The sequence below is a fragment of the Vigna umbellata genome, chromosome 3 (genome assembly GCF_029865625.1).
Source record: "Vigna umbellata cultivar VRB3 chromosome 3, Vumbellata_1.0, whole genome shotgun sequence".
Taxonomy (NCBI): Eukaryota; Viridiplantae; Streptophyta; class Magnoliopsida; order Fabales; family Fabaceae; genus Vigna; species Vigna umbellata.
The window spans coordinates 51,759,123-51,780,273 of NC_142167.1; the positions used below are offsets into that span (position 1 = coordinate 51,759,123).

Genomic DNA, 21,151 nt, shown 5'->3' on the forward strand with positions numbered 1-21,151 from the left:
CATTGTTTTCTGATAATTTTTTGAAACTCAATTCAATTAAACTAATCATAATTTCTTTAGAATTTTGAAAGCATTTTAGTTTCGTAAAAAAATAAATTTTAACAAACAAGTGTTAATTTTTTTTTCAATCTTCTTTGTTGAAATTTAAGGAATATCTTTTACAGTAAATTTAATACATTATTTTATCAAAGATTTGTGATTTTTGTTTAATTTTTAAATTTCATATTTTAAAAGTATATAAGCTACAAATTTTTTTATATGAAAATGTTTGACTCTTTTTTTTTTATCAAACTTGAACCAAATTTAATAAGTAATTTTTTTATTTGGATTTTTTTTTTAAAAAAAGCAATGTTGCACAACTTTATAAGTATATGTAAGTACTACAATCCCTTTTTTGTTTTTCGTTTTCTCGTGAAGATAGCAAGTTGGGCCACTAAAGCCCATTTCAACTAATTGAGCCCTTTCTCGTTAAAATGAACAATTATGCTTTTCGTTAAAATTATTAAAAAAAAATTAGTTAAACAATAATTGCTATTTACCGATCATCTTGTTCATTTCATCTCAAGTATAAGTTTGGTTTGAAATTTTTGTTTCATTTCATATAGTTATATTTACTCCATCGGATTAATATTTTAGAAAAATATAGATATTAAATATACTTTAAGAAATAAAAGATAAAATATCTTTCTATCACACAAAAATACTTTTTAATGACAAAACTATAATTTCTTTTATCCATTTCAATTTCTCAAAATTTAGAACATATTTATAAATTCTAAATAAAATTATTTGAAAAATGTAATCCAAATAAATTATGTTAGAAAATATTAGTATAAATTTTTAAATAACAAAAAATTAAATAATTGAGTGTTTATGAAACTTTTTTTTTATGTATTGAATACTAAACTGATTTTTTAATTCAGTTTCATTGTTTAATTTATTTTATTAATTAAGTATATCCACCTGTTAAAATATGTAAAACTGTATGATTTACCATAGATGTAAAACTATATGAATGACTTTAACATAAACACGTTTTCAATTAAAGTCATAATACTCATTCACAAAACAAAACCTTATTATAAATGATTTTAATATATACACATGTGTTTATGGTTAGAATAATAAAACTCATCTATGAAAATTTAAATTTCTTAAAAACAAATAATCACTTCATCCGATTAAGAAAAAAAAATATTTCACATTTTTTTAATATGTGAAAATAAATAAATAAAATAATAATTATATCACTCTGCTAAAAAAATTAAATAGATAAAAATATAATTAAAAAAACATACAAATTTTAAGTAGAAAAAATATATTCAAAACTTAATTAAAAATAAAAAAATTTATAAAATACTTAAAACTTAATTAATTGACATGTTTATTATTTATTATTTATATCAAATGGTTGAAAGAAATATAATATATTTTAGTTTAGCAGAAAAATGACACTTTAAAAGAAAAATAAACTGATATTTAGCTACTAACATTTTCTCCAAACATTTGCCAATAATAATAATAATAATAATAATTCTCCAAACATATAGCTTGTGAAGAGATCTAATCATCTTTTAAAAATCTATTCTTGATACTCTACCTAGTTGCAGGAGATACATCAACCCAGCATTAACCATTTATTTAACTTTGAAAATTAAAAAAATAAAAGTAAAAAACTAAAATTGAAGTTAAACCATGAAAAGATAGTTAACTTGTGGACAGATTCGACGACATTAAACATCTTTGATCGGTGAAGTAGGCGTGTGGAGAATCGGAGAAGGGGAATGGAGAAGAACAAGAATCAGAGCCAAACACTCACTTCCTCACCCCTTTCTCCTTTCACTCCATCAATCCGTTGCATAGTCAAACTCGGTATCACACTCTCCGGGCTTTTGTTTCTGAACTCCTTTTGTATTATTTGCATATTTTCTTTCCAAAGATTGTTGTTTTACAATGCTGCTGCCCTCTTCCATGTCAAAGTGTTTATTTTTTTTGCATATAAGCATCTGGGGTGTCTCTTATTGACCAAACAGACAGACCCTTGAAGACTGTTTGTTCTGTTCTTAAAAAATTTGGATGAGACCCTCTAGTGTTGTACATGGAGTGCTTCACTTTGAGGGTTTTCAATCAGTGAACAAAGTGAAATGCTTTTGGTTGGGTATTCAGGAGGAGCTGCGGTTACTTGCAAAGATGAATTGGAGATGATAAATGAGGAGGTTCTTCAGAAGGTTTCAGAACAGCTGAGGCAAGCTATGATTGCATCTTCTGAGAAGCCTCCCGGGATGGATTGGAGCAAGAGACCTGGAGGGTCAGAAATCTGTTGCAATCCGGAAGAATTTGGAGATCATTCTGCTATGGAATGTAGCCCTTTCATTGTGGTTCATGGAGCAGGTTCCTTGAGTTCCTTTTCTTTTTCTCTTCGTTTTGAAGTAAACTTTTTTTTTCTAGTAATAGTAAGAAAAATAAGAATTCAATTAGAATAGTGAATACACTGACAATATAAAGGCATTTTACACCCTCATGTAATCATATAAAACTAAGTTTGTTGATTTTTATATTAACTGCTTTAAAAGTCATACTTGGGGATGATTTTCAATTGGTTGATGGCATAAGAATTTTATATTGATAGTGCATGAAAATTAAACACTAGAAATGTTAGGAAAATTAGTTTTTTTTTTTTAATATTTTGATGTCGCACATACTAACATTATTACATCGGTCTTCCAACTATGAATGACACCAAATTAATCCTCTAATGATAGTTTACGTCAAAAGATTTGTTCTTCATGGACCAATTTGATGTTATTTTAAGGATCCATTTAATGGAAAAGTGAAAGAAAATATGGCATTAAAGGACATATTAATGCAAAATTGGCACACATATCTTGTGTATCAATTTGATGTATTTATAAATGGAAGACCAATTTGATGTCTGTAATCTATTAGTTTTTATAAACTATTCAAGTTAAAACTGTTATAGAGATTTAGTATTATCTGTTGCGCTGGATGGATGGAGCTCCCTGAATTAACAATATTTTGTCCTCAAACCGGTGATTATCTCAGGTTCTTTTGGGCACTTCCAAGCTAGCAAATCTGGTGTCCACAAGGGGCAGTTGAATAAACCTCTTGTCAAAGGAGGCTTTGTTGCTACCCGAATATCTGTAAGTAATTGATGGCAAGATATCTGCAGTTGTAATTGTTGAGGTTGTCAAGACAAGTATGACATTTACACTGTTATATCAATGTACCTAGCACCTGCTAAATAACTTCTTGTCTAGATCCAAGTTGATAATAAAAAACTTAGTCCTATATTTGACAGTGAAAACTCGAAATTCTTTGCTTCCAAATTTGGTCTAAATGTAGATGATAAGCTCTTTCTAGTTATTTTTGGGGGATCTTATAAGTTCTAATTTGTAACCATAATGGTTTATGAAGTGATTTGCCATTAATATTACGACAGATGTCAAAATTGTAGAATTGTACTACTGCTGCAAAAACCATAGAACATTTTGTTAAAAATTGAAGCTCTGGCCCTCAAAATTTACCAATCCTGAGAAAGAAGCATTCTGAATGTAACATGTGGAGATGACAGTCTTTAATTTAAAAAGGGAGAATTTGACTGGTGGCATGATGTCTGACATCATCTAGAATATGGTTTATGATGAATATATTTTTAGGGTCTACCATAATTATCAAAGTTTAGATTGTAAGCAGTAGATATATTTCTTATGAATAGAGGAGATTAATCAAGTAAGATATCACTGAAGGGATGATTGGTTGGTGCAGTCTGGCATACCGCAATGTAAGAAAGAAAGTTTGGGTCTCCATCAGCGCCATATTTTATATATTAGAAGAAATTGGCCATGTGGTATCACTAGAGTGTTTTGATAATTTAATTGTTTTTATTTTTAATTTTCCTTATATATGTTTGGTCTGAATTTTTCATAATCCTTAGTTATTATGAGAACATCTTTTTTCAATATTAATAAACTGTTTATATACAAATTAATTTCAGAATGAGAATTGTCTCTGTTCTTATCATTCTGTTTACTTTTAATTTCAGGTAACCACTCTTAATCTGGAAATTGTCAGAGCACTAGCCAGAGGTAGTTTTGCAATTATTGTTATGTATATATGACCACACATTCTTCTTATATCAGAGCATTAGGCATTTATCTTTTGTGTCAAACCTATATGCCTTTAGATTCATAATGTAGTTTATCATCTGTAATGTACTCAATGTTATCATGGCAACATGATGTAAATTTCAAGTTTTCAGTCATATTGGGATTTGGCTCACATGGTTGTTGTCTATCTTCTCCAGTCTTCTGTTCATGTTTGGTTGCTATTCTGATTTTACTAATGTGACATCTTCCTGGCTTTATTATTTTGGGCTGCTTGATACTCTCCTTGCCTCCAACTTAATGGAATGCAGAAAGCATAGACTCTCCAGTAAATGTTAATCTATGCTTTTACAAAATCTGCAAGGTGAACAGAGTTAAACTTCTGCACTAAAAGTCAATATGAAATTTTGCATCTCTGTGAGCACTTTTTTGGCTTTACAATTATTACAACACTGATAACCCACTGATATGCGCTTCCACTATAACTGGAGGTGCATATACTATTTCATCTATTGAGTGAGGTTCCTATTTGTAATTGAAAAGTTGTGTATGCCATGAGCATTGGTAATTCTTGAGAAAATAAAATTTAAACCTAACTCAACATCACAAACTCACTTAATAAAGTGAGGTTTGTATTTACTTATATATTATAATTTGATCATATCTCTAGTCGATATGGAATCTTCAGCACATCCCCTCAAACTCAGGACTGGACATCTCAAGCATGGGACTAGGGGAGAAACATAATAGTGGATGACATGATTGGCTTAACAAACTTGACTTGGATGAATGTTGATCTGATCTTAAGAAAATGGAAATTAAGCTTAACTCATCTTAAAAAATGAAAGTGGATTTTAAGCACAATTTAACATCACAAAATTTACTTAGAGGTTTGCATTCATCTATATATTATTAATTTGATCATATTTGTAGTCAATGTGGAATCTCCAACAATAATTATTACCCAATCTTAATACCCCGCTGCTATCAGTTATTCTGTTTCATCCCCTTTATTGGCTTTATGTTCTTTGTAAAGTAATGAAATTCATTCTAAAAGATATTTGTTTCTCTGTGCAGAGGGAATTCCTTCAATTGGAATGTCACCTTTCTCATGTGGATGGTTAACCAGTGAGAGACATGTTAGTAAATTTTTAACTGAATATTTTCCAGATCATACTCATCAACATAATAAATTGTAAACTTGTTTGTCTTCATTTTCAGATAATAATATATGTTAATGATCTATCTTCGTTTTCCACATGTGCAGATATCTTCAGCTGATTTATCTTCAGTGGCTAAGGCAATTGATTCTGGTTTTACACCTGTAAGAGCGAATGTTAAATTTATTTCACTGATTTAAAGCTTTTAAACATTTTTCTACCCTTCTAACCTTTCCTCATTGTCACATATAGATGTTCTTTTGTTGTTTCTAAATATCTTTTAGAAAAATCATTGGTAGTACTTAAAATGTGAAAGTAACTGTAAGATTATAATGTCGGATCTGTGGAGCCCTACTATATTTTATACCAGTTGATACATTGCTTGTTGGGGAATGGGTAGTTCCATCCGAAAATATAGATTCAGTTTGGATAATTTTCTTAGAAAGCACTTACAGAAGATAAAATAAATCAAACATTTTTGCATAAATTAAAATCAACTTATGGACTTTTTTCGAAAACTTCCTTATCTTTTTCATAAGCACAATGAACTTCCAGGAGTTATTTTGTATGTCAGAAATGAATTACTTGTCTCAGTTGAATTGCTCCCATAAGCTAGAAGCTAATCCAAAATGGTTCATAGTTCCCAACAACGGACTCTTTTCTTGAGTACTATATTATTCTTTATGCAATGCCAAAAGCAAATGAATTGTTATATACAGCATTTAATGAAATAGAAAAAAAGTAGTTCTTTATATGTAAAATTTTAAAATCTGAACATAAAGTTTTACTGCTATCTTTTTTCTTTTGAATCTTACTTTGAGGGTTCTAAATCTTGTAATTGTTTTTCTTCAATTTTTTCCCTTTGAATAACATTGACCTCAGTATATATCTCTAGGTTCTGCACGGAGATGCAGTGCTTGATGAGATTCAGGTACAGACCAAGTGTATTCAGTTTCATTGTTCCTTATTCACTATCAATGGAGATGGCATTTTAAGTTAGGTTGTTTTCAGGGATGCACTATTTTGAGTGGAGATGTTATCATAAGTCATCTGGCAGCGTACTCAAAACCTAAATATGTTGTTTTTCTGGTATCCTTTATATATCATTTGCAACAATTTTTATTCTTTAATTTCAACAGATATAAGCTCTTTCTGAACATACCATACCAAATAGTTTTCTAGTTAGTGTATGTTATAGAGTTCCATTCATATCTCCAAATGATGAGAGCAGTTTAGCTATCACAAAGGGTTGTATAATATATATATATATATATATATATATATATATATTATATTTTTGAAGACATTGCATGAATGTTTTCCATTAAATATGACTCAGACAGATGTGTATGGGGTATATGATCGCCCTCCAACAGAACCTGATGCAATACTCTTAAAGGAGATTGGTAAGCATTTGTTGCGTATATGATCTTGAATATGGTCTAATATCTTCATGATTGGGTATTATAAAAGAATTTTCAACTGTTGTGACAGCTGTTGCTGACGATGGAAGCTGGTCAGTTGTAAAACCGAAATTGCAGAACTCAAGTGAGCAAACTTGGCAAATCAATATTCATTTTTCTTTCTCTTCTATTCTTTGGTCTGACAAATTTTGCAGTGGGGAAATTTCTGAAATTATTAGTCCAGTAATTGTTCCAAGAAGAATTTTAGCATTCACAATGACTTAGTTATTCCTCCTTTCTTTCTGGTTATTTCTTCTGAGGGCTTAAATTGAACTGAAATATATAGAATGCATTTTCGTGGCATGTGTTCTCTATAGTTGAACTGACAGTTGCTGCTCATGATACAACTGGTGGGATGAAAACAAAGATATCAGAAGCTGCAATGATAGCAAAACACGGAATTGATGTCTACATTGTTAAGGTAATGTTTGTTACATTTGATCTGTTTGTGTTTTATGTCAGAACTACTAATGTTGAAACCTTTGGCTGCATTTTCAGGCAGCTACAAGCCACTCACTAAGGGCCTTAAATGGAGATCTGAGAAGCAGCATCCCTGATGACTGGCTTGGGACTGTTGTTCGGTCCTTGAGATAAATCTGCCTGACAAAATCTTTTGCATAGTTCTCAACCATCAACAACATGAAGTTGTAACTTTTGGCCGCGTCATGAATATGAGTTGTATATCTAAATAATACAACTTCCAAATCATGTGTCAAATGCTGAATGAATGAATTACTGATAATCATTTGAAACTTTTCATTTTATCCTAAACTCTTCCATTATGTGCTGTCAAGATTAGCTACATGAATTAGTTGATGTCAGTAGACTTGATTATAAACCAAATTTTCAAGGAAATACAGTGTTTCTGTAAAATTGTTGAGTAGCTTATGTTGCTTATGCAAGTTGTGTCTGGCTACATCAATGTTTTTAAGTGCTTCCCTTGTATGAGTTGCAACACTTCATTCCCAAATACATTGAAACAAATTAACATATTCATGGTGGAAATATAATCCTTATTGCCTAAAGAGTGCAGTGAATGAAAAAAAAGGATCTCTAAACATCCAGAAGCGCAAGTATAAGATTTAGTTGAAACTTGATGCTTTCATCCGTGCCTCATGTCTCTATTGAAGGAACTGGCATATTATCTTCCCATACAAAAGAACATGGAATTCATTAGAAAAAACAACAGTACACGATTCTTGATAACCTAATTACAAAGTAACCAATAAGAAAGTTGAGTGGAGATGTTGCAAGCATCATTTTCCCCAAATTTAGATTTACATAATATGAATAAAAAAATCATTGTTGGACTTAGATTTGATAATGAAGCGGCTGGAACATCAATGACACTGAAATCTTGGAATTTCAACTTCCTAGGTTAAAAAAATTTTATACAAAGACCACGCTCATGGTCAACAAAAAGTGAATTTGCATTATTTATTGTTTTCTTTCTCTTGTTTAGATGTCACACAAACCAGAAATAAATTAGAACTTGTTCATAATTATTTGTGTGGCCTTATGAGAGTATTTTTTTCTTTAAGATATTTCACTTTTTTGTTGATGATTTTACCAAAATGACATGATGTATCTTTTAATAAGCAAAACTCAAACTTTTAATGTCTTACAAAGCTTGGAGCTATGTGGAGACTAAACATGGCTACAAGATTAAAATAAAGATCAAACAATGAAAATGAATATACCTCAAATAAATTCAATATGTTCTATGAATATGAGTACTAATTGTCAATTAACAGTTAACTATGCGCTAGAACATATGAAGTTTCTGAAGGAAAAATTAAGATAATTAAAAAATGGTGAGATGTTTAATTGCTAAAGATACCTAAAAATAATCTTTGGATTGAAGCTGTTTACAACGTTATATCTCTTAAATAGACAACCCAAGTGAGTTATTCAAGAGAAACATCAATTAAATGTTGGAAAAGAGTGATGCCAGTACAAAAAATTGAAGATTTTTAGATCAATTTTCTATGTTCTTGTTGCAATAGTTAAAAGATCCAAATTGGATGGAAAAAGCTGAAATAGGATTTTTCCTGTGTTGCAAGCTATAAGGATTATAAAATGTCAAAACTGATTGTCACTAATAGAGATGAACAATTGGATGAAAATTCATATTTGGGATTGAAAAAAATACAAAAACAAAAACAAAGTATTGATTGTATTAATTATTTTTTAATAATAATTTCTATCAATATCATAGTCACAAATAAGATATGAATTAAAAGAATGAATAAATTAATTTATGGGTTATTGTTTTAATAATACATTTATATTGAAATATATTTTGAATTGGTTCTTTAACTTTACTAAGAGAATCAAACTTAAAACCTATTTTGAGTAATCAGAAGTTTCCTTTGCATTAGAAATTAGCATGGCTTATTAAGTTAAACTCTAATTCTAACTGTAATACTGGAGACTAACATTATAAGCCGGTATAGAATTCTATTACTTTAGAAATTATCCAACAGATTACTTGATAATACTTGGAGATAAAATTGACTATTTATTCTAGTTTAATTTGTTCATGTGAAAATTTAATATATTTCTCTTTTAAAACACCTTTTTTTTTACTGAAATACAATTTCTTTAATTTTTTTTGTTTAAACTCAACTGATGCTGTTAAGAACGAAGGGTCATTTCATTTTATGCAAATATCAGATTTTTCATCTTAATATGTTCCACGGCAGTTATATTCTTCCTTTTTATCAGACTCTAGCCACTTCTGAGATCTCAATATTCAAACTTCTCCCAGACATGTCTGTTATTTTATGCCTCGTCCTTTTATTTATGTTTACCATGAAGTTTAGTATAATATAAGATTTGACAAACATGTAGCTGTTACAATGTTACTATGTTTGTATAGTTTGCTCCTCCTAAATAGTTTTTCTCAAACACATCCTAAAGTAGCAGAGTAGCAAAGGGTGAAGTGCAATGCTACCTAAAATAGAACAAACTGAGTATTGCTTTCTCCTTTTCCTATTTGACCTCTTACAGTCATTTTATGAATATGTTATAAAGTGGATTTGTGTAATTTACTATCTCCTCTTCTGCATAAAACTGTTGAGGAATGTTTACATTTTAAACTATGAACTGCAACGCTACTGTTTTATTTGTTTGTTGATGAAAATAGAGGTAAAAGAATGGCTCTATGTGGAGTTTACAAGAAGAAAACTATGTCATACCTTCCTTGAATTCTAATGAAATTGAGGCAATGTTTTGCCTTCTCTTCGTCAGTATTAAAGAGATCCCTTATGATAATCTTTTCCAGATAGAAGAAGAAAATAAGATAAATAAATAGAAGTTAATTTATAAAGATTGTCCAATTTGTAAGATCTCTCTTATGTTTACTTCTTCAAGATTATTTACACAGAAGCTTCTTACATTTATCTTTTCTATAAAATTTCATCCAAACAAATTCTTTACAAGTGAATACAATCTAACAAGAATTTGAGGTCATGTTTTACCTTCTGTCTCCCGAAGGAATTGATACAGAATTCCAGAAAAAAAAAACAATACAGTACAGAATCCAGGGATTGCATCTTTTTTATCCCTAACCAAAGGGTATATTTCACAATGCAATTAAGAAACACCATAGTGAAGAAAATTTTTATCAAAAAAGGGTCTGAAAACTTGCAAATAGCATCCAAACATAACATTTAACAGTTTATGGTTCTATATCCAACACAATAAAAATAAAGATCAAGGACTCCCAAATAAAGCCATCCAATTTTGGCCACATCTTATAAGAATGGCACAATTTTTTGGCTGATTTAGCATACAAACCCACATAAAAGAAAAAAAGAGAAATAAGTACTATATCATCTCAGTTACGACTTCAGCTTTCCACCATTAGCCTGACATGGAACTATTACTTGGGACCAATGTCCTTAAGTGCACAAATCTGCTCCTCTCCCATTGCAGACATAACAGACACAACCAGATCTTTGCCCTCAGCAAATCCATCCTTGATCTGCATGATACAGATTAAAATCAATATAAGAAGGAGCAAATTATGAAAGTTCAGATGATCAAGATCATGCCAGTTTCTTCCCTTTGTTTAATTGCACAAATAATGCCATCATCAAATGTTCATTCTTCATAACCATAATTTAACAATTTTGTGCAAATTTCAACATAAAAAGCAGAATAGGTATCAAACAATAACCTGCGTAAGCAGACTTTCATCGGTTGGAAGCCTAAGGTCATCCTTAGTACCACCACTGTCAGTCAGCAGACTTACCTAACATATTCAATGAAAGGTAACAAACATCATTAACCAATTGTCAAACTAGATTAATCACACCATATCAGAAAAGAATGTGAAAAATGAAACAGAAAACACACACATCTATATGATAAAGATGAAATTTCAAACATATATAGTTTATTCCCTACACATGCATCAACCATTAATCATTTACTTTAATCACTGGGTCTGATTCAGCACTTTCTAAGAAAATTGATCATGAAATAAAATAATTCAAACATGCAATCATAGAAAATCAAATAATCATTTAACCTACCAAAACAACTTTATTTACATCACATCAAAAATCACTTTGGGAGGTATCAATAGAAAAGGGGAAGGATTAACAGATAAAAGTGTAATTAAAATCTTACAAATCCATCCTCTGATATATCAATTAGCTGGTAGTCAGTGCGATTGACATGAGGAACCTATTATAACCACAAAAACACATAAATCATACCATGATAAGCATATTAGTGACCTAATTAAATAAGTAAAACCCAAATCCAAAAGACACTCATGTATACATCACAGTTATGGGAAGATGGCACAATATCCTCAAGCTTTTTGCCTGTGAAGATGTCAATTCCAACAAAGTGACACTTTGCGTGTCCATGCTTGCCAGTTTTGGAAGTTGAAACTTCCACAACCTGTTCAGCCAACACAATCGTCAATAAAAAACCAAACTTTAACCTAGGTTTCCCACAAACAAAATCCCTAAAAAGAGGAAAAGCCACAGAGAGAGATAAAGTTCCACATGAAATCAATTTCATAAAAAAAACCAAGTGGGGTCTGATTAATCACGTCAATTGTCTCGATCCACTTAACAAAAAGAAACCTTTCGACAAAATTCAGTGCAAGCCCGATCAAAAGTGAAAAACTTAAAAGGGCACCATAATTTTTTCCAAAAACATTAAAGGAGGAAAAAATGAACCTTGCATGGCCTGTTCTTGATTACAATGTATCCATTTTTGCGGATAGTTCCAGCTTGTTGGGGATATGTCTTTGATGCTCCAGCATCAGCCTTTGACTCAAAGTGGTGTTCCTCGTCCGACATGGTTGTGGCTCCTCACAAGCATCTTAATGTATGAAGCCTCTGCTCTTCTTCTTATAGAGGCACCCTTGAAAAGAAGTAACAATTTTTTTTATTTTATTTTTTCACGTTTTTTAGTTGATGATAACTATTAAACCTTTTTGAGGTAATATTGAACCCACCACGAAACTTCGACTTTATCTTGTATAATGTGGTAGAATTAATTAAACAGAAATATAAGTGAAAATTTTTGTAACCATATTTAATGTTAATTTTTATGGTACAATTTTATTTTTTAGTAATATTATAAATTTCTAATTATTTTCTGTAATTTTAATTAAATAATTTAGTTTAACCAATAAAATAATTTTCTTTGTTTATTATAATATTGACAGCATAATTTTTTTTCCAATTATAAATGTTTCTTTTTTCATTTAAAATATTAAAATATTTTTTTAATTATTTAAATTATATAAATTATACCATAACTAATTTAAATAGTTGAATTTTAGTTTTTGAAAAAATAGTAATGACTGGTATCTTCTGTTGTAAAAACTGAATGGAATTAGTAAAATATTTGATACGAAGTCTTCTTTTATATTTTTAAAGTTATTTTTTATACATAAGTGTGTTGTTGCTATGTATTGTTAAAACTCTTATCTAAGCAGTATTTTAAGGTGCGCAAAATCTGTAATATAGTTATATAAAAATCATATAAAAAATGTTTTAAATATGTATATATAATATTTTATTTAAAACAAATGAATTATGATATATGAAGAAAAAATATAAAAAAGAAAATATTGAAAAATTACAGTGAAAATTTTATTCATATAATAAATAAGAATAAAAATTTTCCATATTGAAGCATGAACAGTTTTGTATATTTTGTTTTTCTTTCCCAAAAGCTATATTAATCTAAAAATTATATAATATAGAACTTTTTTTGGAGTGGTTTATCCCTTTAGAAAAGTCTTCATGCAGTGCTGGGTTGGATTTGCGTTCATTCAACGCCACAACTAGGAGTGGCCACGTGTGACTATATGGGACCCATTAATCATCAAGGTTCTTTTTTTCTTTTTCCTTTTAGTTTTCAACATTTTACAATATTTTTGTCTGATAAGTGAAGAATTGGTTCTGAACAGCCAAATTTGCATTTAAGTATGTTCATTTTCAAAGCAATCATTAAAAAAATGTATGATATCTACTTTTTTTTTTTCCATATAGAATCTGAAAAGAGAAAAATAATGATATCACGATACCACTAAAAAGAATAAGACTAAAACGCTGGAAAGTGGGAAAAAGAAAACAAAAGATAGAAACTCATATTGTTTTGATGGCACTTTATTTCAATTAAAGAATTAAAGAGTTGGTAAGTGAAAAGTAAAAAAATATATAATAGAAAATAGTTATTCAAATTAAGAGAGTGAGAAATAAGAAAAAATATTTCTTATATATTATGACTTAATTATATTTTTAATTAATATGACTTAATTATATGATATATCTCCTCTGTGAAATTAAATATTTATAAATTGTTTAATAAGAATTTGATAAAAAAAATAGGTTTGATATTTATTTTGGTCATGGGTGGTTCAAAGTGATCTTATTTTTTAAAAAAAAGTTTAAAATTATCTTATTATGTAAAAACGATTCAAGTAAGTCATTTTTGGTGATAAAAACTTTAAGAGTGTAGTTGTCCAGGCCAAAACTAAATGCACCTCTTCATTGCATTGTCCCTTAAGGTCAAATGAGATGTCAATTTTAAAAATAAAAATTAATGACATGAGGTCAAATGAGATGTCAATTTTAAAAATAAAACTTAATGACGTGAGGTCAAATGAGGCCACATTTCTTCATTGTGTTTTAGATCTTGCAAATTTAGGAATTTCATATTAGGGTTTTGAATTACGGTTGATTTCGTGTTTTTGGGTTATTTTCTTTGTTTGGGAATTTTCTTTTCTTTGGTTGATCTCGCGTTTTGGATTTTGGTGTTCATGATCTTACAATTTGAGATTTTCTGTTCTTGCTTTCTCAATTTTCAAATTTAGGATTTGTGGTTTGCAGGTTATTGAATTGGATTTTTAAGGTTCCTATTTTTGCGTTCTTGATTTTTCTGTGTTTGTTTCGTATTGCAATTTGAGATTAAGGTTTGAATTAGGATTCTAGATTTTCGCTTGGAGGAGGATGACTGCGAATTTAGGTTTTGGTATTTTTTTTTTTTGTTTCTCTTCTTGGATCGAAGACGTTGATGGTGGTTGTCAGAGTTTTAGATGGAGATCTTCAACAAATTCTTTCTGTGGAAAGGGGAGGGGGAAATAATTGAAGAGGCAGAAGGAGAAAATAGGAAAAATATCAATTTAAAGACCAATTTCACCATATTCTTCAACCCCAAATTTCCATGTCATTAACTTTTATTTGTAAAATTTACATCTCAATTGACCTCATCATGTCACGCAATAAAAAAAAAGCACAACTCATTTAGTTTTGTCTAGGGGACAGCTACACCTCGTCAGCAAAAAGGACTAACTTGAACCGTTTTTACACAATAAGGGACAATTTTGTTAAAAAATGTAGGACCATTTAAACAAACGTTACGAATCGAGAGGCAAAATAGGTATTAAGCCTAAAAAATAATATACCAATCTTAATAAATGTTTTAAGGATTAGTTAATCTTTTAGAGTATTCTTTTACTATGTTTATGTTTCCATGAACGATAAAGATATCTTAAGTATATTATATTACAATTCAAATATTGTAAATGTTTATGTTGTGTTTAAAGTATTTTTATTCTAATATATTTTAAAAGAAAATCTCACAAATCAAAGATATATTGAAGAATATTTTAATGTTATTGAACATAAATATATCTTTTAGAAAGACTATACGTAAACTCTCTCTAGATCATCAACATTCTATGGTTATGTCTTTTATTTCAATTTGGATAAAATTTATTTAATGTAAGTGTGACATCCCCAAAATATATGACGTGTATATATAATAAGGACGTCCCCAGGTTATAATAATAGAAAGCAGTTGGAAATATATATTCGAATATTAGGATTACAGTCATCCTTAAAATACTAAGAAGCGAAGCAAATGTACTCAAGTCTGCCCACATACCATGGGTTCAACATATTACAGTTTTTAAAATGCAAAAAGTTAAAGTAAGGAGATCCTAATGGTACTAGGATTCAACGTCATCTTCCTCCAATGCTTGCTCCAGGGGCACCTCCTTGCCATCTGCTCCTATCCAAGTGGATGATCATTGCAAGAGGAAACATACCCAAACATAGCACGAACACAACAAGCAAGGGTCAGCTAATTATATAAAAAGCATACAATATGACAATATGCATGCAAGAGTTAACTTCAATCAAGCAAGGAAAACACGCATCCTAACATGTTGAATACTAAACTTGACTCGTTCAGACTTTAAAATGATAGTCGAGCTATGGCGGGTCTTGCAGTCGTGGTGGCTTATGAAACTTGGGCTCCCCCACCCTACCACACTCACGAGGTTAGCCTGTTCCGGGTCTTGAGGCATACTGGAAGCCCCCAAGACTGAGACCTCCTACTACTCCTCACCACATGGTTCAATCCTCTCTACGTGAGAAGAAAGACCATTGGAGTTTCAGGATGATCCCCAAGACTGAGCTCCTACTTTCATTCTAAACAACTAAGGGCACCGTCATGGATCTTCTCCTTGAAGATCATGGAATTACGTCCATCAACCATACTTTTAAAGCCACATACTTTGAATCACCAATCATACCATTGAATCACACACACTTTCACTTTAACAGTATACAACAAGTTTGAATCCCATCATACGATATAATTTTCTCCAACACATACTTCACAAACCATACAACATTCAACTCTAAGTGAAACAATATAAAAAAAGAAAATAGAAAATAAAACCCCGAACGTTTCGAACAACGCACCACCCTTGCAAAACGAAACTGGCGCTATTCGCATAGCGCACCCTCCCAGCTCGCCTTGCGAATTAAGTCTGAATAAGTGTCAGACTTTGGGTCCCTCGCATAGCACACCCAGGTCGCTATGCGAGAACCCAGACAGAGACCAACCCCCCTAAAACTCTCGCTATGCACCCCACTCACCTTTCAAATTAAATGGGCAGTGGTTCTATACCACCACCAGTCGCATAGCGACAGGATTCACCAAGCGAATCCACAAACAGAGAGCAACACCCTCTGGTCATTCGCACAGCGCACCAGCTCGCACAGCGAATGACTCAGACAGTGAACACTCTCTACAGGGTCTCGTTATGTGAGACAACTCGCCTAGCGACTCTGCATAGTCTGCAGAACGCCCAATTCTGCAAATTATGCCCCCTTGCACCCTCTAAACCAATTCTCGTCCTCTTTCCCATTTTCTAAGTCCTCTAGATCGTTATTATGTCCCAGTTAAGCCTGTTTAAGCGGTTCCTGACTTTCCTCTAATGCTTTTTCAAGTGATCCAAACTCACTTCACTCTCTAGAACATCTAAATCAACAACCTAATGGCCTAAGATTCATTCTACTGTTTTTAACATGTTTTAGACCTTCCTTATGTACTTAACAAGTTACATTTAATCCATCCAAGTTGCCCAAACTGTCCCATTGTGCTCTAGACCCCAAATGCCTAAATTCAACACCTCACTTCCCTTGAACTAACCTAAACTTCTGCCTGACTGTTAAACTGTTTACCAAATTATCACTTAACCAGAAATCTCGCTCCATCCCCTTCCTACAGGTTCAATTTATCGCCTTTTTCATTCATCCAAAATGATTCCCAAACAAACCACTACAGTCTCATCAACCACACATCTCAGGTCATAACATCCAACATGCTTAAAATCATAAAATACAATCCAACACCCATCAGTTCAGCAGTCAACATGCATTCATTTACAAAGCAGTTCCAAGAAAGAATTTTAGGAAAATAATTAGCTCCCCTTATCTTGGTGGTTATAAGCACAGTACTACTCATAATAGTAGCAAAACCCCAACAGTGCCTTACACAGCCAGCACACAGTAAGACCCTACAATCCACTAAAGTGGAGACAGAAACAACTCTTAGAGCTATAATAGGCAGACAATTAAAAGAGGAAGACTAACAGCTGTATGCAACCAGTAAAGTTGCATGCCCTAGGTTCAAGAGAGATGGAGAAACTGACTTACCCGTCCCAAACGGAAACTAATCGGATGGATGGGAAGCTCTCAACTCCGTGAAGAAAAGAATACCACCTATTTGACAATGCAACGGTTGTAATTTGTGAATGGGTAGAGAGAAGGCAGAGTAAGAAGAAAAAGAACAGAGGTTAGAGAGAGAAGGAAAAGTTGGCTAATGAACTCAGATTGGGAAAAGTCCCTTCTAAGGTCATGGTGTCCTTAGTTTTACGGGCCTGGCTGCCCCAACATAAGGCCCAAAAGCCCTATATTTTTCAGGCCCTTACAGTAAGCCTAGTAAGTGGTAAGTATCAAGTTTTTGCTTAAAAAAGTATATGCAATTAATGTTACATGGAGAGCATTTAATACGTTTCTATGCATGAATGTTGACAAACACAATATGAATAAGAAGACAATCTCTTATATTTAGAGCGATAAGAAAATGATTTGTATCTATTCTTTCAAAAATCTCTCTATATATAAGATATCTTTGAAGAAGAAATGTTAGAAAACGATGATCAGTCTTATAAACTTGTGATCTGCATATAGAAATTGAAACCATAAGTGTGTAAAACCTAACATGCCATTACATAATCATTTGTGTCCTTCAACTATCTAAAAGAGTGACATTCATTTGTATTAGTCTTAGGATGTCATCCTTCTATTGGTGAGCAGAACATGTGATATTTTAAATCACTTTATTTGAAATAGTTGTTTAGTCCGGAGTAACTATGTTTTAAATAATACACAATCTTAGCAAGGAGTTAAGGTGTTTAAAATAATACTCATTCTTAACTAAGAGTAGCTATATTCCAAAAAGTATGCAATCTTAGTTAATAGTGTTTATGTTTCAAACAATACTCATTCATAGTAAAAAATGACTAAGTGCTCAGCAATACTTAATTTTAGCTAAGAGTGATTGTGATTAAAATAATACTCAATTTTAACCAGAAATGATTGAGATTCAAAGAGTACTTGGTTTATATTTGTAGCCTTAGTTTACTTAGTTAAACTTGATAAAAAATTGGACATACTATTTGTTAATAGATGAACCAATATTAAAACATCAATCTTAAATATTTATCTATTATTAAAACTATAATTTGTATATTATTGAATCACAACTAACTTGTGAAAAATAGGCAAAATAGAATAAAAAAAGGTTAATTTTGTTTTAAAAACTTTTTGCAGCTTTTCACATATATTGTTTGATTGGTTATGCAGTCAAAGGATAATGTTAACTACGTAGACAATATGTTAAATACTTTTAAAAACTTAGTTTGAAATTCTCCTTCTTATATTAGTGTAGATATAATAGCATGCATTATACCAGTTCTCAATCAATTGATTAAATTCTAGAATGTATACTATATTGTAAGATACAGAACAAGTATTATTTTGGCTCATAATGACTTCTAATTAACTCATATAAGTATTATTTCGAAATGTGGTCAATTCATGTTAACCCATTGAATATTCTTTCAACAACTAAGTCACTTTTAGTTAAACTCAAATATTGTTTTGGAATATAATCACTCTTGCACAATCCATGATAATATAATTTTTTTAAAAACAAGAACTCCCAAATAAATTAAATATGGTCTTTGATGTGATCAACAAATCATAAGGTTTTCTCACTAGAGAGAGATGGCATCTTTGAATGTTTATAAGAGTTAAACTCTCTCTTTTAGTTTACTAAACAAACAAAAATGTGTTATTTATCACAATAAGAATTATATGTTTTAAATCTTGTGCACGTATTGAGATTTTTTTTATCTTACAATGTTGATATGCTGATCTGGATGATTTTATTAAGTGGAAATAAAATTTTAACTTGTAATTCCTACCCAAATTAGGGTTGTAGAGGGTCAATCCGTTTCGTAGTTTGTGAAGTTCTTGTCTTTGTACACGACGAAGTTTGTGTCCTTGTCGTGCTCTCAAAGCTCGACCCCACCTCTAGAAAGTAGAGAAGCTTCGCGGAGGCACAAAATTCCGGTAGTAGTTGGTCAAGCGCGTTCTAAGCTACGAGTTTCACAAACGTCGCCGACTCCGCCACACTCAGCGATGAAGCCTTGGACAAAAGAAACATAGGCTTGGGAAGTTGTGGATCTCTTTGTCCCAATAACGAATCACGTAGGCTTTGGGTGTGAACGAACCTGCATTGAGTGAACAATGACACTGAAGAAAAGTTGTGCTTACATTGAGAGACAACAAGAGGACAAAGAGACGGACGTGAGTTGTTCATTTATGTTATTCTCACTCTTTTTCTTCGATTTTCCTTTTTTTAAAATTTCCCGTGAGTGACAAATGAGGGGAAGAAAGAAGGGTAAGAGACTTGAAAACTTCTGTGGTGGTGCTTCTCTAGTTTGCGTTTTGGTTGAAATTTAGGGCTTTTTGCAATCTGAGTTTTCTGGTTTTAAGGTCTTCATGGAGGCGTGATCATGGTGTAGTGGTGGAACTCGCGACTTTTGCGATTAGGGTTTCGTCACGGTGGCACTATTGTGTGTGATGAAGTTGATGAATGCGCAAGGTTCTACGGTGATGATTGAAACAAACATGGTAGAGTCGTGGTGGTCCCAACAGTGCAAGGTTCTACGGTGATGAAGAAGATGAACCTCCCAATGCATCAGAATCCTAATTTGGATGGGGAATTACAATTCATAAATTAAATTTTTCACGTAATAAAATCATCTAAATCAGCATCACCATATTAGAAGACTTTAATGATGTTTCTAACCATTTAACAAAAATACTTAACTATTACAATTTTATAAGATAACCTACTTGAAATTCTTACGACAAATAAATAAAACATACATTTTTTTATAAAAAAAGGTCATTTGAAATAGCAATCTTAAAGCCGGTAAAATATCCTAAAATCACAAATAAAATCATATATTATAGAAAAGTTGTTGATCAAAACCTGCTTTCAGTGTGAGAGATTATTCAATAAATACTTTTACCTGATAAGGTTAGACTTTACCTCAATCCATATTCATCATTAAAACTGATAAGATTATATATTATTACTAAAAAAAGTTATAAGTATCTTATAAGTTGCAGGAATTTATAAACTTCTAAAAAAACTTAATTCAAATACAACTTTATCTTGTCTATATATAAAATAAAAGGAATTCGTTTTTTTCCGGGTATATATTTTTCTTTTCAATTTTATTTTAAGTAACTTTATTTTAAATTAAATTAAATTAAATTAATTATATTTTATTTTTAATTTTTAAATAATTGTTCATTTAAATTTAGTTGTTTTATAAATTAAAATTATTATTTTATTATTTTATTATTTTATTTTTTGATTACTTTTTTAATGTAAATAATTATTTATAATAAAAAGATAATTAATAATAAAAATTATAAAAATTATTTGTTTTATATTATTTTTAATAAAATTTATTTTATAATTTAATAAATTTTCATTAAAACAAAAAAGAAATAAACCGGCGTAACAAATTTCTTTTCAAAGTCGGTAAATTGAAAAATGTAAATTACTGAATCGTGCTAATTGGAGAATCACGATAAATGCCCGAAGATTTAGATTCGGTTATCCTACTGCCCATATGAATTAAAAGAATCAAAGTTTTAAAGATCATAAAATATTAATAAAAATACTTTGAATGATGTTTTTACAAACTGTTTACCACATAAATTATTGACCAAAACATTTAACATTAACAAAACTAATTAAGAAAAAATAAAACAAAAAATGTATGATTATAATATTTTTAAAAATAAAAACTCAAATTGTAATCTTTTTTTATAGAAAATTATTTTATTTAAAATAGACAAAACTAGTAATTGCATTAGAAAACAGTAAATCATGAGAACGTTTTCTTCCCACTTTCATCTTTGATATCAAGTTGTTGGATCGTGCATGTAATTCTTTTTGGTTGCATGTATTCCTATAATCTTGG

At 30.7% G+C, this 21,151-nt stretch overlaps 2 protein-coding genes across 7 annotated transcripts; one reads left to right on the forward strand and one right to left on the reverse strand.

The window, feature by feature from the left end:
• The first annotated feature begins 1,681 nt into the window (after positions 1–1,681).
• LOC124826369 (Amino acid kinase family protein) lies at positions 1,682–7,620 on the forward strand. Of its 6 annotated transcripts, none has more exons than XM_088111040.1 (12): positions 1,683–1,872; positions 2,167–2,391; positions 3,064–3,161; positions 4,064–4,106; positions 5,202–5,263; positions 5,392–5,448; positions 6,180–6,215; positions 6,296–6,373; positions 6,588–6,690; positions 6,779–6,832; positions 7,115–7,168; positions 7,246–7,620. In XM_088111040.1, the coding sequence occupies exons 1-11, from the start codon at positions 1,785–1,787 to the stop codon at positions 7,150–7,152; spliced, it is 882 nt and encodes a 293-aa protein (XP_087967166.1). In that variant the 5' UTR covers positions 1,683–1,784; the 3' UTR covers positions 7,153–7,168; positions 7,246–7,620. The 6 variants fall into 6 exon arrangements, with proteins under 6 accessions (XP_087967167.1, XP_087967166.1, XP_087967168.1 ...); XM_088111042.1 differs by having other exon boundaries at positions 1,689–1,872; positions 6,624–6,690; XM_088111039.1 differs by having other exon boundaries at positions 1,690–1,872; positions 7,065–7,168; positions 7,246–7,511.
• A 2,768-nt stretch (positions 7,621–10,388) lies between these two features.
• Positions 10,389–12,107, reverse strand: LOC124826372 (eukaryotic translation initiation factor 5A). The gene is made up of 5 exons (XM_047299191.2): positions 11,949–12,107; positions 11,542–11,664; positions 11,386–11,442; positions 10,931–11,005; positions 10,389–10,735 (listed from the first exon to the last, which is right to left on the reverse strand). Exons 1-5 carry the CDS (start codon positions 12,069–12,071, stop codon positions 10,634–10,636), a joined length of 480 nt encoding a protein of 159 aa, XP_047155147.1. The 5' UTR covers positions 12,072–12,107; the 3' UTR covers positions 10,389–10,633.
• Between the last annotated feature and the right edge of the window lie 9,044 nt (positions 12,108–21,151).

Coding starts and splice junctions, on each gene's coding strand:
- LOC124826372 (XM_047299191.2), bottom strand. CDS start 12,071: ATGTCGGACGAGGAACACCACTTTGAGTCAAAGGCTGATGCTGGAGCA. Junction 11,443..11,541: donor CATCTTCCCATAACTGTGAT/GTATACATGAGT, acceptor TGGTTATAATAG/GTTCCTCATGTCAATCGCAC. Junction 10,736..10,930: donor ATGAAAGTCTGCTTACGCAG/GTTATTGTTTGA, acceptor TGTATCATGCAG/ATCAAGGATGGATTTGCTGA.
- LOC124826369 (XM_088111039.1), top strand. CDS start 1,785: ATGGAGAAGAACAAGAATCAGAGCCAAACACTCACTTCCTCACCCCTT. Junction 1,873..2,166: donor CCGTTGCATAGTCAAACTCG/GTATCACACTCT, acceptor TTGGGTATTCAG/GAGGAGCTGCGGTTACTTGC. Junction 2,392..3,063: donor CATTGTGGTTCATGGAGCAG/GTTCCTTGAGTT, acceptor TGATTATCTCAG/GTTCTTTTGGGCACTTCCAA.